Below are 17,123 nucleotides of genomic sequence, written 5' to 3' on the forward strand. Positions count from 1 at the left end.
CAAGGCATCCACAACCTTTGTTCTGAGGGCCGTAGAGAGCTCTTTTGAACTTGGTGTGATGACACCACACATGTCAATAGTAAAGAGAGCACCAGAGTCTTCATATCTGCACTTTAAATAAAACAGTCGGGTCCACCTGCAGACTCCATAAGGAGGTTCTCATCACTGGCACCTGATTCTAATTTGATGGAGGGGTGGATTTATGTCTTCCATGTTGCAAATCTGCATTTTTGTTCATTTAAATTATGAGAATGAATACACCATGACATTTGATGTGTTATTTCTTCAAGTAGGTCACCTTTATCTGCAGGCACTGTTTCCATGAAGACTGAATGTTTGCCTGTTTCAATATATTGAAAAAGTTAACAGTTTCCGTGAGGTGTACTTACTTTCTCACACGACTATATTATCAAAAAGTCACATGCCAGCAAAGCGCTATATTTTGGCACCGAATCAAAGTGCACTAGGATGATATAAACCATTACCAGCCAGTAAGGTGCTATCCACCTTAATAAAAGGCTACTTGTGTGTTTGTTTGCTATGTCTGTGTCATTCCAACAGATGGTGCACCATAAACATTTGTCGTAACAAAATACATTGAGCAAGGGAAAGACTCTAAGTCAGGGGTGGCAAACTCCAGTCCTGGAGTGCCGCAGTGGCTGCAGGTTTTCCTTCTAACCATCTTTTTCATTAGTTTTTGCTGCTAATTAACTTCTTTTGCCTTCATTTTAATTAACTTGATTCAGGTCCCTTAGTTGTTTCTTTTTATTTAATTAGCTGCCAAACAATAATGAGACACAAAACAAGGTGCCACATGACCAGCTCACCTGTGCCCATCACACAATATCTGAAAACAAAGAAAGGTGAAGGTCTCAGTAAGGTTGATCTCTCAGGTCCCCAAAACATTTTTACAATGTTCTTAAAAAAAACAGAAAATCAACAGTTCTGGAAATGTCTGCTGTGTCAGGATGAGAGCAGCAACAAGCCATAGAATTGAATAATGAGTTTAATTAACAGCAAGAATTGGCTTCTCATTAAGAAACTGGTTGGAGTGAAATTAGTTGGAGTTTGAAGTCCTAATTTAGCTGGTCAACTGTTGACTTGTTTCACATTTGATTTTTGTTTGGCTGTCATTTAATAAAGACAATAATTAATTCAGAGCAGTGAATCCTTAAAAACAGGGCTATTAAAATGAAGGGAAAAAGAAGTTAATTAGCAGTGAAAACTGGTCACTGATTAGGAAAAGGGTTAGAATGAAAACCTGCAGCCACTGCGGCACTCCAGGACTGGAGTTTGCCACCCTTGCTCTATATAAATGAAATGTTTTATTATTATTATTATTATTATTATTGCATTGCCATTCCAACAGATGGTGCCCCACAAACATTAACACTGCTTTTATGGATCCCATACAAACATTTGTACTAATGCGTTTTAATACTACAAATGTTTGATGTGTCATCTGTTGCAATGATTAATGCTATACATTTTATTACTCCCTGTATTACACAGTACCTTCCAGTAGATGGTGCACTGCAAGTGTTAGCACTGAGGTCTATGTTGATTGCTTACATTTCAATCCACCTTAGATGAGTAGCACAACTAGTATATTATTACAGAGTTTCAGGATAGCAAGGTGCTATATAATAACAGAGTTATGGAGTCATAAGGCACTTTATAGTATCACAGAGTCACAGAATAGTAAAGTGGTATATATTATCACAGCCACAGTGCAGTAAAGTGCTATGTAGCATCACAGAGTCACAGGACCACAGGACAGTGAGGTGCTATGTATTGTCACAGCCACAGTAGAGAAAGACACTATATATTGTGACAGAATCACAGGACAATATGGTGCTATATATTACCACTAATTTAATTGTTAGTAAGGCAACATATATCGTGACAGAGTCAAAGAAAAGTAAGGCGGTATATGTCATCACATCTTTACAGGACAGTAAGGCGCTATATATCATCACAGGGCACCATATCCTGACCAGTGACTCCTCACAGGACTCTCTACACGTCAGGACAGTCCAAGTCAGAGACACCTGAAGCCTCGGGCTGCAGGACTACACGCAGGCTGCGTTCACTCTCCGTCGTTTTCAGTGCCTTTGACTTTTTAAAATGCGCGTCTCTTCGTACGCTACGGTAAGTCCCGATGTTGAAGTGCCACTACTTACTTGGACGGTTATGGAGAAGGTCGGCGCTGCAGAGTCAGAAGTGCGGGGTAGAGTTGGAGCGATGCCGATTACCACATTAGTTGATGGGCCTGATAATAAGGGGGGGTGTCGGCTTTAAGGGTTTAACGTACGACTTCGTGAATTGGCTACGCACGCAGTTTGAGCTCCTCTGATGTCAGCCTTTTCTTGTTCAGTTCCGTCGTACAAAGTCGTCGAGCTAAGAAGGTAGAAACACAAAAGCAGGCGGCCACTGGATGTGGGAGACGCCCCGTGGACTTTCATTTGAACCCCAGCCAGTGCAGCTGTGCGCGGGATGGACTCCAGTGACAATCCTTAGAGGGGCCTTTAGATTAGTTGGACTGGGAGCTGGCAGAGTGTCACTTACGTGACTTGACGTTGTCCCAAAATTCCTCCCCGCCCTTCTGTGTCTGCTCGTGTTGTAGTCGCTGCTGTCTGGCGCCATAAGCGGGGTTCTCAACTTGTCACCCCAGGATTCCTCCCATTTATTCACAAGTAACCAGATAAATTGAACGTGTGTGTCTCTAAACTCCTGTTATATTTGTAAATATGCCTTAGCCCCCCAATCACAAAGGCGCTATAAAAATGCATGCAGCAGCAGAATAGCCCGACTGACTGCAGGAGCTGCTGATTTCTACTGAACACTGTGGGCCACACTGGAGGGTCAACACCACAGAAGCCTCATTGGCGCAGTCAGATAAGATGGCGGTATCGCCCACAGCAGGCGCCAACACAGACACACCCTGGCACTTGTGAAAATGGTGGCAGATATTTGGGTCTTTCCCAGTCAGGGGGTAGGCAGCAGCTGACAGTCTTGGAACTCCCATAAATGTTAAACTGTTGTTTATAACATATTGCTAAAATAAAGCTATTGGCGCATTATATAGCGCCTTTCTAGAAGCATAACACTGCAGAACAAAGAAAAGTGAATGGAGTTCCAGCTCACAGCACTCTTGTAATGCACAGAAAGAGTAATGAAATGTAAGGCCACGCCAATCGTGTATTTCTTACAGCGCCTTTCACTTTGGTATGCTGAACAGAACTGCAGATCAAAGTCACAATGAAAACTCAAAATACGGAAGGAGCCGAGAAACTGCGCAGCACGAGAAGGCGCAGCACCCCCCCTAAAGACCCCCACCCCCAGATCCCCCCACACACACACGTGACCGCGGCCACTCAAACACAGTCAGGGTGGCCAGTGAGGTTTGCCCGCCATTATTCCTGCCACCTCACCAGTCACAGAATGACCCACCCTGCGGACCCCACACACCCAGTGAGGCGTGACACTCCGCCCTTGTACTCATTCTAATTCCTGCTATTCGTGGCTTTCCAGGACTCGCTGACCAATGGAGAGGAACATGTGTCCAATGTGAAGCCCCCTCCACCACCACCCCAGTACCCCCTGACTTCCTCCCAGGCGGCGGTCTGTTGCCATGGGGGCTGCCCCGTCTTCCTCTCTGCTAGTAAACAGGACGGCCCGCTGCTCTCACTTCTCCTTTTGTTTCTTTACGGCTCGTGTTTTTTAAGTCCGCCATTTCCTGTGCTGCTCAGAAGGCTTAGTGGGGGTGGGGTGGTGGTCCACACTGGTGGTCCACCACAGTCATCAGAAGGGCAGGGCCCCACAAGGATGTAAAGTAGAGCCCTTGAGTTCCATGACAGGCTGATGTTTATCTCTCAGTAAGTTTGTGAAGTGCCCACCTCTTTATAGCTCCTCAGGAGTCACAGACATTCAGGTCAGGATGGCACCAGTTTGGTGTCAGCTCAGGTTTTGGACCGTGGAGCCCCCTATTGTTTGGCACACAGATGTTCAGAGGGCTGTTCACAGTTCCAGTAAAGGCACTATATACATTACCACTCTTGATGTCAGACCCTCAGGAGGGGTGGGATGGGGGGTGGGGTCTCGTTCCAGTGGCTGCTTTCAGCCTCTTAAAGCCGTTTGTCTTTTGGCTCTTGTGGCAGGCAAGCAGGCAGCATTTTGAGAGCATTGAGGTCCTGGGGGTCTGGCACTGCTGGGCAGGATGGCACACAACTCATCACAGGTGACCTTCAACACTACAGGTATCGATCTGCTTACTACTTGATATGCTTGTTTATATAGCGCCCCCTCCAGACACAGACTTGTCATGGGGTAAGAGGAACAAAAGCTGAGGCTGAGGAAAGAAACTTGAATTAAAATGCTGTTGAGGTCTGAAGGTGCCAATGTGCAAGGTGGTGAGGAGTACCACAACTGAAAAGACGCTATATAATTACATATGACGGTGCTATATCATTAAAATAATGTGCTTGTGGATGCTGTTGTGGACAGAATGAGTTAAAAGATGGCAACTCATGAAGCAGCAGGACTTTGGGGGGTCAGCAGTGGATTCATGAAGTGGCCCCTGATGAGACAAAGATGAGGAGGGCAACAGGTGATCTGCTGGAGTATGAGATGAGGTGGGCAGCAGGGGGCTTAGACGTGCCATTGTCTGAGTGTGGTTAACATCTCATATAGCGCCTTGTAGAGGAGCTGTCATCACGAGGTGACATACAAAGTGAAGATGACGTGTTTGTCCTGTAGTGGCAAATGCCTGCCTTGTGTTTAGTGTAAAGGATGGGCCCTGAGGCTGGACCGCTAGACCCAGGGTGGGCATCAAGGCACAAGTATAGAAGTACAAATGCCACCCTGTTTGGTGACCTAAGGGTCAAGGCTGAGACAGAGGGACACAGGAAAGGTCAGAATGTCACTTATATTGCGCCTTCCACAGGGAGATCCACAATAAGGCATGAAGATCATTAAATCAGATACATTAAGGACCTTAAATAGTAGACGGGCACTCAGACGTCCAAACGGAATGAGATTCTGTGGGTCAGGGGCACTAATGGCCATTTAGTAAATGGGGGACTGGGCCTGCAATCCATCACATTAGCAAAATAGTTAAGGAGTGTCCAGAAAAACCTGGGGGTTAAAAACTACTGAGAAGATGGGAAGGAAGGGGCAGGCGCTATGCAATGGTGTGCCCTAAACTGAGTGGCGACTTGCAGCTCAACGCTGGGTCACTAAATCCGAGGTGAAGAAAAGGAGACAAGCAGGTGGGCATCCCAAGAAGGTTCTGGGGTCTCCAGCCATAAAGTTAAGAGCCTCACTCGCCAGTTCAGGGTCACCACAGCACTGGGCACAAATCCTTCCTGTTAGGGATGCCAGATGAGGGCAAGACACACATTTACCACAATTAGTCACAGTGGAGCACTTTGAAGTCTCCAGGAGACCTAAAACAAAAAGATTCTGAGATGTGGAAGGAAAGACAGGAGAAATATGAACAATCTGCACGTAGAATGACTGGCACTCAAATCCTTAGGACAAGGAGCCATGTGGCATCAGCACAAGCAAAATGCTCTTTAGGGAATGAGCGATATGAAGAAGGGGCCACCATGAGCAGAATCCTGAAGTGTAAGGGGGCACGGGGGTCTATCTTTAATTTATTGTCTTTCAGAGCTTTCTACTATATAGTGCCTTTCCTGTTTTCATTGGGATACCCTGTTATACAGTTAGGTCCATAAATATTTGGACAGACCACTTTTTTCTCATTTTGGTTCTGTACATTACCACAATGAATTTTAAATGAAACAACTCCGATGCAGTTGAAGTGCAGACTTTCAGCTTTAATTCAGTGGGGTGAACAAAATGATTGCATAAAAATGTGAGGCAACTAAAGCATTTTTTGAACACAATCCCTTCATTTCAGGGGCTCAAAAGTAATTGGACAATTGACTCAAAGGCTATTTCATGGGCAGGTGTGATCAAGTCCATCATTATGTCATTATCAATTAAGCAGATAAAAGGCCTGAAGTTGATTTGAGGTGTGGTGCTTGCATGTGGAAGATTTTGCTGTGAACAGACAACATGCTGTCAAAGGAGCTCTCCATGCAGGTGAAAGAAGCCATCCTTAAGCTGCGAAAACAGAAAAAACCCATCCGAGAAATTGCTACCATATTACGAGTGGCAAAATCTACAGTTTGGTACATCCTGAGAAAGAAAGCAAGCACTGGTGAACTCAGCAACGCAAAAAGACCTGGACGTCCACGGAAGACAACAGTGGTGGATGATCGCAGAATCATTTCCATGGTGAAGAGAAACCCCTTCACAACAGCCAACCAAGTGAACAACACTCTCCAGGGGGTAGGCGTATTGATATCCAAGTCTACCATCAAGAGAAGACTACATGAAAGTAAATCCAGAGGGTGCACTGCAAGGTGCAAGCCACTCATAAGCCTCAAGAATAGAAAGGCGAGATTGGACTTTGCTAAAGAACATCTAAAAAAGCCAGCAGAGTTCTGGAAAAACATTCTTTGGACAGATGAAACCAAGATCAACCTCTACCAGAATGATGGCAAGAAAAAAGTATGGAGAAGGCGTGGAACAGCTCATTATCCAAAGCATAGCACATCATCTGTACAACACGGTGGAGGGAGGCAGTGTGATGGCTTGGGCGTGCATGGCTGCCAGTGGCACTGGGACACTAGTGTTTATTGATGATGTGACACAGGACAGAAGCAGCCGAATGAATTCTGAGGTGTTCAGAGACATACTGTCTGCTCAAATCCAGCTAAATACAGCAGTCAAATTGATTCATGATACAGATGGACAATGACCCAAAACATACAGCCAAAGCAACCCAGGAGTTTATTAAAGCAAAGAAGTGGAAAATTCTTGAATGGCCAAGTCAGTCACCTGATCTTAACCCAATTGAGCAGGCATTTCACTTGTTGAAGACTAAACTTCAGACAGAAAGACCCACAAACAAACAGCAACTGAAAGCCACTGCAGTAAAGGCCGGGCAGAGCATTCAAAAGGAGGAAACCCAACATCTGGTGATGTCCAGGAGTTCAAGACTTCAGGCTGTCATTGCCAGCAAAGAGTTTTCAACCAAGTATTAGAAATGAACATTTGATTTCCAGTTATTTCATTTGTCCAATTACTTTTGAGCCCCTGAAATGAAGGGATTGTGTTCAAAAAATGCTTTAGTTGCCTCACATTTTTATGCAATCGTTTTGTTCACCCCACTGAATTAAAGCTAAAAGTCTGCACTTCAACTGCATCGGAGTTGTTTCATTTAAAATTCATTGTGGTAATGTACAGAACCAAAATGAGAAAAAAGTTGTCTCTGTCCAAATATTTATGGACCTAACTGTATGTGGGCAAGAAGAAAAACTGCTGACTGAGCTACAAGAAATGTCACAAGAATCTGACAGAGAGATGACACGGACTGATGCCAAGCTTTGGAGGAGGTGGAAAGACAGATCAGCGCCTGCTAAAGGACGAAGTTTACTAAAAATCACATCACCTTGGGGTTAGACATTCAGTTTGGAGCTCGGTGACATCTGAACGTCTGTGTCGTCACCCAGCCTGCTGTGGCGGTTTGTCACAATTTCCTTTTCACTGAAGTGAGAAGTGCAGGCAGTGAAGTGTTGGGTGTGTCACTGGAAACACTTCAGGGGTCCTCAACACTCTGTCTATGATATAGCGCCTTTCATCTCTATCTATCTATCTATCTATCTATCTATCTATCTATCTATCTATCTATCTATCTATCTATCTATCTGTTATATAGTGCCTTTCATACCTCCTGCTACAAGCACCAGCAGATTTAAGATACAGAATTAGAGTAATGAATGGTAAATGTCATGGATTGTCCTTAATTAAGAATTATTCAGTCTCAGCCAGGACCCTTAGTAAGTGACAGACATCTATCAGGCTCTTCCATTTGAGGACACAACAGCTGGGCAGACCTGAGCTCCTGTGACTGTCACCTACAAGACTGTCACTGGCAGCAGCAGTCAGAAGTTCTTGTGTGTTTTTGGGGTTGTGGTGTGTTATCATTTTTGTATTTTTCTGAAGCTTCTGTAAAGCTTTAATGTCTACCTTCCTCCATCTCTGTGTCATATAGTGCCTTTCCTGACTGTCCCTTAGGTGAGCAGACACTTCCTTTGCTTACACACTACAAGTGCTCAGTGGGATTTCACTCTCGGCTCGTTTTTCCCTGAGGTCCATCTTCATCATTCCACACTGTCATGTCTTCTGATCTTCTGCCCCACAGGACTCAGCTTGATGTCCCACATCTCCTTCCTGGACTGGCCTGGCTGGATTCTCTTGGTGACACCGGCATCTGCTTTCCTCCTGGGGGCGCTGCTCTTTATGCTGGCTCTGTGGCAGCGCAGACGAGGTGAGCTCAGTGTGTCCCAGTAAAAGTATCTGGCGTAACAAAGTGTGACCAGTTTGCACTGACAAAGAGTAAATCTCGTCTTCAGGAAGTGGGGCAGCTGGTTACAGATGTGCAGATCAGTTGTACAGACAGCGAGGTGTCAGAGTTTGTGACCACTGGTTATTAAATTCACTCCTGACTCCATATTTGTAAGGACTCCATTAAACAACAATAAGCGCCTCTGATATAAACGGTCAGCTGTTTCATCTTAAAAACTGAGAACTCCAGAACTCCTGCCAGTAAAGCAACTCAGATTACGATAGCAGAGCCATGAATGAATTTTCAATTTGGGGTCTATTTACAATTGCCACCCCCAACCGCCTATTACAGTGGGCTCCTTAGTTTTCCTTTGATTCTTGGGCACAGGAAGGGCCAACAGTACAAGACAATCTGGGTGCCTGATATTCTGTGCTGGGGGACGGTGACACTTCGGTTAACGCAGAGCCATTACAACTACCTGAGTGAAAAGGAGCTTTCAGTTTCAGTCCGGATACAAAGTGAAGTAACAACTGCTAAAATTTAAAATGATGAATGATGTGTCCTTTGTTTAAATAACTGATATTTGCTCATCTTATTAATAACCTCCATCAAAGTATTAGAGTCAAATCACGAGAGTGTATGTATGAATGTTAACACCAGGTAAACGTGGAAAATGCACAACTAGTGTAATTAGGAAGGCTAAGTCACGTATTAAACAAACACTTTAGGATGAAAATGAGAAAAACAAATATTAAAAATATTGAAAAAGTCCTGTAAAGATTGTTCAAAAATGATAAAAGCTGCTGTTTGTACCGCTGCTGTCAGTGTGAAGCACTTACACTGCATTGACGTGTCGCTGTTGAGAGCTGAGAGGAGCTCATCCTGAACGACATGTTGAATTAGTAAGTGGAGCGCGAGATGAAGCCTCAAAATGTTAAACTAAAGGGAGACAGAAAACAGACAAAGGTCAAAATTAGAGGAGTCAAACAAAGAAATCCAGTCATGAAAATTCAAAAATGTAATCAGAATGTTAAGGTAAATTAAATAAGCTTTACTCCTGTCTACATTAAATTCCCTTTCCTATTAGTTCAATTGAGGGGCAACACTGCACATCGGACCTTACTTTTATTCTATGTTCATTAGTGTTCTCTGATTTTAATTCTTATTTTGTCTTTTTTTTCTCTCTTTCTTCATCATGTAAAGCACTTTGAGCTACGTTATTTGTATGAAAATGTGCTCTAGAAATAAATGTTGTTGTTGTTGTTGTCACCTCGGCCTGTGCCCTGCGTTTCCTTGGTTTCAGTTCCTAGTTTAGGAGCAGCAGTTTTGAGTCCCCCTCAAGCATTTCAGAGCCAAACTAAACTGATGATGTCATCCAGTGAGCCCCCCACCACGTCACTTTCAGGCTCGTCTCCCTCATTCTTAGAAAGGCCGTTTCTGAGTAAAGTCACACAAGCTGAGTCTCCCCACCCAACATCTGCTGCTGTTGTTTTGGAGGTTGTCGTTCGGTCACTTAGGATTTTATTCTCCTGCCAGCACATTAACAGACAAATTCTTGCTACATCTTTTCTTTCTAGCTGATTGAAAATGGCTGTAAGTTCTTTGAAGAAAACTTCTAAGCTGTAACAACACAGGTGATGTGTCTGAGTTGTCAGTTGGGTAGGATTGTGGTTCGTGGTCAAGGTTCAGCTGGCACTGATTCAGAAAACCCCACACTTATTAAACTGGTGCACAAACAGATCATCTGCAGTCATTTATTTAAAGCATTCAAGAAGCATTTTCTTAAAAAACAATCTTGCTGAACATGAAGGAGTATGGGGCTTGGTGATGAAATCTAAATGTGGCATTTCTGAGCCCTGGGAGAATTGGCAGGATGTTCAGTAAATGCTTGAGTTGAGTGTAAACTGGAAAGCGGTAGTAAGTGGTGTAGTCCAGTTGTTCTGGTTCTGAGACTGGATGGAAGCACATGTTTAATGTTTTTGCAGGGAATTAAATGAGGTCTGAATCCAAGAATGCCTGATGCCAGTTGTTTCCCTGAGAAAGGCTGAGATAAACATATTACATCTCCACCTGGGTGGAGTACATGGAGTTGTGGTGGCTCTGCTGTGATTGCCTGTTGTTTCTATTAAATGATCTGCCATTTATTTAAATGTTATTTGCAGAACGGAAGTGGATCAGTCTTTTACTTGCTCTTGGAGATCTTTTTGTTCCTTTTGTAGTTTTATTTGGGAACAAGCCCTCTTTGAGATCATTCAGATTTATTGCTCCAAGCTTTTGTTATGAAAATGATGGAGATGTAATTGAACATAAGCAAGTGGATTAAAAATGAATGACGGGGTAAAAGAAAGATGACATTAAGGAGAACTTGAAGAGTTGGTAGGGACTAGGCAAAAGTTCAACGACCAAGAACTTGAAAAAAGTGGTCAAGTGACAAAAAATGACAAATCATCCTTGTTCAGCATCCACACCCGTATCATAAAAAGAATTTTGATTGACCTTTGATCCTCCTTCAAGTGAGCTAGCACTGACAGTAAAGTCAACTCATTAGGGAGAAGCCATGAGAGCCACTGACCTCTGACCCCCACACACCTTCATATCTTCCAGAGCATCGGGTGATGCAGCGGAATTTGAGATGCCGGGAGGAGAGGATGAAGACCTTTGTGAGGTATGGAGGATGTAGGCCTGCGTTGTGGGCTGTGGGGCAGTGGTGACAGAAGGGTGTCATTATGAGATCTGGATGGGGTGAATGACTTAATTATAGGTGGTGTGAAGTCAAGGGGGCTCCTCAGGAGACTGAAATGGAAAAGAAAGCCTCGTAGGAGTGGGGAGGTGAGCTGGGAATCAGGATGAGACCTCAATTGATCAAAGCGACAATGGCAAAAGTAACACATGTGTGGAGGTCTGAGAAGACAGAAACAGGGAGCTGTGGTCATTACAAGATCGAGATGGAGGAGAAAAATTCTTTACAAGACCAGAATAGAGCATTGATATTAGTTATGACACCAACAGATGATGGGTGGTCACATTGGGAATGGACATTTCAAGAGAACAGCCCCAATCGACAGGTCCTCATACTGTGCTCTTTATATTATTTTCTTTGAAGCTTCTTCAAAGACAAGTCCAATGGAAGTGCCCTGGAGTCAATCTGTAGACAACCAGGTGAGTCCCCATTAAGGATATCTGTGGTTAAGGATTTCCAGGATATCAGGTCATCGGGCTAATCAGGCTTCATTCACACCATTAGCAGACCCCAGTGTCCTTATTCTCACTGACCACTACATGTCCTACCCACAGATCAGAAGGGCCCAATGGACGATGCTGTCTCCTATGAGAATGTGGGAGCTGGGCAAATGATGGATTCCATGATGAACTTGCCAGTGGAGGAGGGTAAGTTATATCTGCTGGGACTGATGTCTGCTGCATGCTCAGTGAAGTGACCACAATGACCACTTGACTGTCATTTCTTTTTCTGTCAATCTGCAGATTATCTCATTCCTGATGAGGAGAAAATTATCGAGAAGATGGAGACCTCTTGTCAGCTCAGTGTCAACGGTATGTGTGTATTATATGGTTGGCACCATTGGAAATGCCTAAAATGCCCATTGACTCCTGTCCTCATGTCCAGCAGCCCCCGGAAGCTGACCAGTGCAAATGACTCAGATCTCTATGTCTTTTAGATTATGTTAACCCAGATGAAGAAGAAGATGAGAGGAAGAACAGTGAGATGATGTCTACAGAGCCAGAGCAGGAGGGACTGGCCAGTCACACAGAGATGGGTACACTGGCACTGACGTCATCACTGTGTCATCTGTGACACACCGTGTGTGCCGTCCACCCGTCTCACTTGCTCTTCTATCTTCAGATGCAGAGTCCTATGAGAATATGAGCAACGGTGCCCCCTACAGGACAAGTGGAGACAATGGTCAGGAAAAGGAGCAGGAGGAAGGTGAGTCCAGGGAGAAAGACCTGAAGACCTGAAGAATTCACAGAGGAACTGAGGGGTCATCAGAGAGGCCATTAATGTGAGCTCTCTGTGTCTCCTGTTCTAGACACCCAGTCCTATGAGAATATGGAGGGTCATCTGCCCAGTGGGGACACCTGTCAATTCAGTGGAGCAGCTGAGTGGGAGAGAGAAGGTGAGACGGGACACTGAGTCCACTAACAGTATGGAGTCTGGTGACAGTAGAGTCACATGTGGTGTCCTCTAGTATGGCACCTGCTGCCTGGTCAGTCCCAGCTCAAAGATGTTTTTAATTGTTTTGTTCAACTTTCACCTGGAAAATATGCCATGGCCTCATTTTGACCATGAAATGGTCAGCAGTTGTTGAGAATATCATGTGGCGTCTCAAACCAGCTACAGCACAGCAACTCGGGGACGGGACGGGGGCTGTCATTCACCGTGAGGTGCAAAGCAAGTCACTTAACGTGCCTGCACTGCACTTTTAAGAAAACATATGCTGAGATATGTTAATATATGCTAAAATATGCGTAAACCGACAGAACATGAAGTAGAAATCCATCAACAGTTGTCTCGTATCCTCACTTTGTAGGGTCCCATTTGGGTAAAGATGTCTATCAAATACGTAAGTGTAGTTGTGATGATAATCATATAACAGAGTCCCTTGAACGGCTCCACTGTCACTTTTTAAAATGACAACAAGGGTCCAAATCTCACTGACTCACAGTGGCCGCTAAGTGCAGTGACCCCTCCTCATGTGTCCTGCTTCTTCTGAATGACCTCAGATTGTGAAGTCAGACATGGACACAGTAACCCTGTCCGTCCCCACTGACCATTACTCCATGCTGGTGTACCCCCCTTAGGTGTCACTGAACACTCAGTCACAAATTCACACACTGGGCCTAATGACACGTTTTGGTGAAGTCATCGGCTCTTTTACCAGGTCACAGGTCAAAGACCTGGACATCCAGTGAATGACCACAGTTTGTCTTTAACACAGCAGGACGATTCTGCGATGATGTGGACCCCCGAGTGTACGCCGTGCCTCAGAACTGCAGCACTCCCCTCAGGACATTGAGTGGGGCCAACATGGAGGACGGTAAATGACCAGTTCTCTGTCTCTGTCTGTCTGTCCCTCTGTCCACTTCTTCATCACCTGCACACTTTCTCACAGTCCTTGTCTGCTTTTATTAATCTTACAGACAACGACTCGTATGAGAACATGGAGGCAGCCGACTTGGGTACTGCAGCAGTGGTACCAGGTAAGGGATGACAGTCTGTGCCTCTAGGGGGTGCCATTGAGTCTGCTGGAATGAAGTCAAGTGTGGGTCTCAAGGCTCAAGAGGCTCTCCTCTGTGTGACCTCAAGGGGGCACCAGTGACACTTAGGTCTGCTAGAATGATGACAAGTGGAAGTGTCATGGCCATCAATCATGGGGTCAGGTCAGGAATGGAATGCCAGGGAAGTTCAGGAAGTAAGTAAGTAAGTGACAGGGCTGACAGAATGGCATCCACTTGTCACCGGAGGTTATGTTTGGGAGTTAAAGACATGGAGATCTGTGGTGGTGAATGATTTTGGGAAAGCCTGTCCTCCTTGTGGCCTCTAGGGGTGCCAGAGAGCCCCTCACCTTATTAGTGAAGGCCAGCCATCGAGTCTTTGAACACTGCAGTATTCTGGTGTAGATGGCAGCTCTCTAGCGCCTTCATCTGGTTCTCTTTCATGTGTGTCTTTATTCCTAGCAGACTCTTGGATGTGGAGCTCAAACAACAGTGGACACTACCAGAACTTCAGCATCAAGGGACATCTCCAGCAGGGGGCACTGTGTCCAGGTCTTGACATTAAAGAAGACAGAAAGACAGAGGAAGCGCAGAAAAGCTGAGTCATGGTGGACAGTTAGAGGGTCTCGGGACGCCAACATCAGAAGAGTGGAGTCACATTGGAGGGCAGGGGTGTAAGTCCACAATGACACTGAAGTCAGCAACTTGAGGTGTCAGTGAGTCACAAAACAAAATGGCAGTGAGGGGCCATCCCAAGAGGGGCAATGAGACCACTGGGATATCCTCACTTTGCCCACCTTAGTGGCTGAACTGACGCAGGCTAAAGACTTTGGGGGCAGTGGGCTGACTGCAGCTTCAGTAATTACGTTATCTGTGTGCCTCTGTGGATGTGAATGTCGTGGGGAAAGCTTCATACTGGTCATCTCTGAGTGACGTGGGGTCTGTGAAGTGAAGGGGCACCTCCTCAGTGGTCTCCTGCCAGTGACATTGGAGACACAAAGGACTCAGTGACTGAAGACCCTTGGAGGAGGATGGAGAAGACAGGCCACTCTACCCAGCAGCCTGGCGTTGTTCTCCCATTTAAAGATGGAGGTCCTGACCTCTCTGGTGGTGCCCCCTTGTGGCTGATGCTTTCATTAACGGTCTATGTGCCTTGGTTTAATTGTTGTGTCCATCCAGTTGTCAATGACCAGCCTTCTGTTTGCGTTCTAACAAATTTACCAAAGTTTTCAGCATTTTCTATTCCGTAATGAACTTGTTTGCCTGGAAGTTCTTGTTCAGATTTTCGGTCATTTCTTTTGAAGAACAACCAAAGGTGAAGGAGACGGGATGAGTGTGGCGGTGGTCTGCACCAGCCTGTGTGCTCTGGGTCAGGTTCAAGACCCCAAATATTAAAAATGAACTTAACATAAAAAAATAATAAAGTGAGTAAGGATACTCTTGAGCGGTAGCCTTAATAGAACATCAATATAGCGCCTTGTCACTGTGAACGTCCTTTAAAATGGAAGACGAGGAATGAGGGATTCTCTACCTACAGTTTGAGACCAGCAGTGATTTAACTGGTCACTTGATCACCCGTTGTCTTTACTGTGTTCAGGACATGGTCACCATTGTAACGGCACTGGGAGCAAAGTAGTGACCTGTCCTGTAAGGGGGGGGGGGGGGGGGGGGGGGGGCACCAGTTCAGTCACATTGGAATGATTTAAAAAGAGGGGGTTCAAAAATTGGGAGGGTTCAAGCACTGTGTGGTGGCCATGTGCTGACTGACCTTGGGCCGGTGACTGGCCTTTTACTGATCTGGACACTGGCCAGTTAGATAGAGACATCTGTGGAGATGGCAGACCACTGGTATAAAGTCACTGTGTCCTCAGTGCCCACTAGCGCCCCCTTCTCATTCAAACGCACGACTTTAACCTTTCCATTCCTATGTAGTGGTGAATATGGCTGGGCTCAAACTGCATTGTCCACATGTCCTGTAGATGTTAGGACTTTTCCTCAGCCTAATGATGAATGACTAGTAGATGTGTGACTGCCAGTCTAAAGTGACCAGACTGACCAGCAGCTTCATCTTGAACCTTGAATCTTGTACATGCTACTTGACTTTATCAGCTTTAACCTGTAGGGACACTAAAGAGCCTCCAGCACAGTGACAGTGTGACAATCAACTGACGTTCACTTCATGTGTCCATCCAACACTTCACTTCAGGGTTATGGAGATAAAGTAACAAACAATCAATGAGCTTTGTGTCTGATGATTTCATTCAAAGTGACTTCCAAGTCCCCATTGTGTGAAGTCCAATATTTCTACAATTGAAGCCCCCAGTGGTAAAGTGACAGCCTGAGGGCCACATGGTTTGAGTGCTGAGGTCTCCTGCCATTTTACCCCCCAGTGATGTTTTCATTTGGGACAGTGGGCAGCTGTGGCCATCATGACATTTAAGGTGACCTCTCGTATGACAGTGACTTCCATGCTGTTGTAATAACTTCATATGGCTTTGCCCACCTCGGTCAGCCATCTCTTGTGGTTTTCTGGCCTTCCAAACACTTCTAGGCATGGAGGTGACGCTTGTCCAGTTTTGGAGTTCAGATCTTTGTACAAACCTGCTGTTGTGTGTAATCTTTTAAAATGCTTCAAATTTAACATGAGCCCCTCGGGACCCAACAGTCAATGTCAGTCCACAGCAGTGTTCTGAACGTCTAAGATCAGCTCTCATTGTCCACCTTGGGCTGAGCGTCTCCTTACCATCTGCTGTGCTGCCCGTCTGCGGATGTCCAGACAGCCCTCTGTACAGAGCACTGCGGATGACATGGCGCTTTGTACTCCTCTGCACTGCCCACCCATCACCTGTCGGCCTGTTAGCCTTCAAAGAGCCTGGACATGAACTTGAGAGTTGGGCTTCTTCCATTTTTGAAAATTCCCTTTTCTAATGCCTGCTGACTTTTAAATGTCCTTACTCAGATGTTTGTCCATTCATTCTTCTTATGGGTCATCTTGGACAAAGTTGTCTGGACCACACTCTCACCTACAAAGGTGGGGGGTAACAGCGGGGAGGGTCAGCAGCTTTAGTCTTCTTGGAGTCACCATCATTGAGCACAGCGTGGCACGTCTTGGCCATTGTCACTGAGGCTCGCCTTTACCTCGTCTGTCCTTCGCTCCTCCTGCTCACGCGCCTTCTGTCTGTCTGTGTACTCCTAAGCAACCCGAGCCTCTCGTGAACACAATAAAGAGAAATCATTCTAAACCTGAATTACAAAACGTCACAAGTCAAGTCAAGTTGGGGAGCCTGCACTGGTACAGTCCGTCATCACACCCACTACATGGTGAAACAACTCGGGATCCCGGTTGGCAACCCCCCAGGCAGACACGTGGTCCAGTCCCACCCTCCAGAAATGACCCTCTATCTGCTGCAGCCAGGTGTTATGTGGGCGACCTCTTGGTCTTGTCCAGCCACTCGGGTCCACAACAATG

The 17,123-nt window shown here is 45.5% G+C and overlaps 1 protein-coding gene across 3 annotated transcripts; it reads left to right on the plus strand.

Moving 5' to 3' along the window:
• Positions 1 to 3,649: 3,649 nt before the first annotated feature.
• On the plus strand, positions 3,650 to 14,904 carry LOC114663211 (uncharacterized). Of its 3 annotated transcripts, none has more exons than XM_028816959.2 (12): positions 3,650 to 4,259; positions 8,276 to 8,401; positions 11,024 to 11,084; positions 11,523 to 11,578; positions 11,714 to 11,806; positions 11,903 to 11,971; positions 12,097 to 12,195; positions 12,282 to 12,365; positions 12,469 to 12,555; positions 13,381 to 13,476; positions 13,580 to 13,639; positions 14,117 to 14,904. In XM_028816959.2, exons 1-12 carry the CDS (start codon positions 4,220 to 4,222, stop codon positions 14,254 to 14,256), a joined length of 1,011 nt encoding a protein of 336 aa, XP_028672792.2. In that variant the 5' UTR covers positions 3,650 to 4,219; the 3' UTR covers positions 14,257 to 14,904. The 3 variants fall into 3 exon arrangements, with proteins under 3 accessions (XP_028672792.2, XP_028672790.2, XP_028672791.2); XM_028816957.2 differs by having other exon boundaries at positions 4,112 to 4,259; positions 13,378 to 13,476; XM_028816958.2 differs by having other exon boundaries at positions 4,120 to 4,259; positions 13,378 to 13,476; positions 14,120 to 14,904.
• Positions 14,905 to 17,123: the final 2,219 nt, after the last annotated feature.

Source organism: Erpetoichthys calabaricus, chromosome 12 (genome assembly GCF_900747795.2).
Source record: "Erpetoichthys calabaricus chromosome 12, fErpCal1.3, whole genome shotgun sequence".
NCBI lineage: Eukaryota > Metazoa > Chordata > Cladistia > Polypteriformes > Polypteridae > Erpetoichthys > Erpetoichthys calabaricus.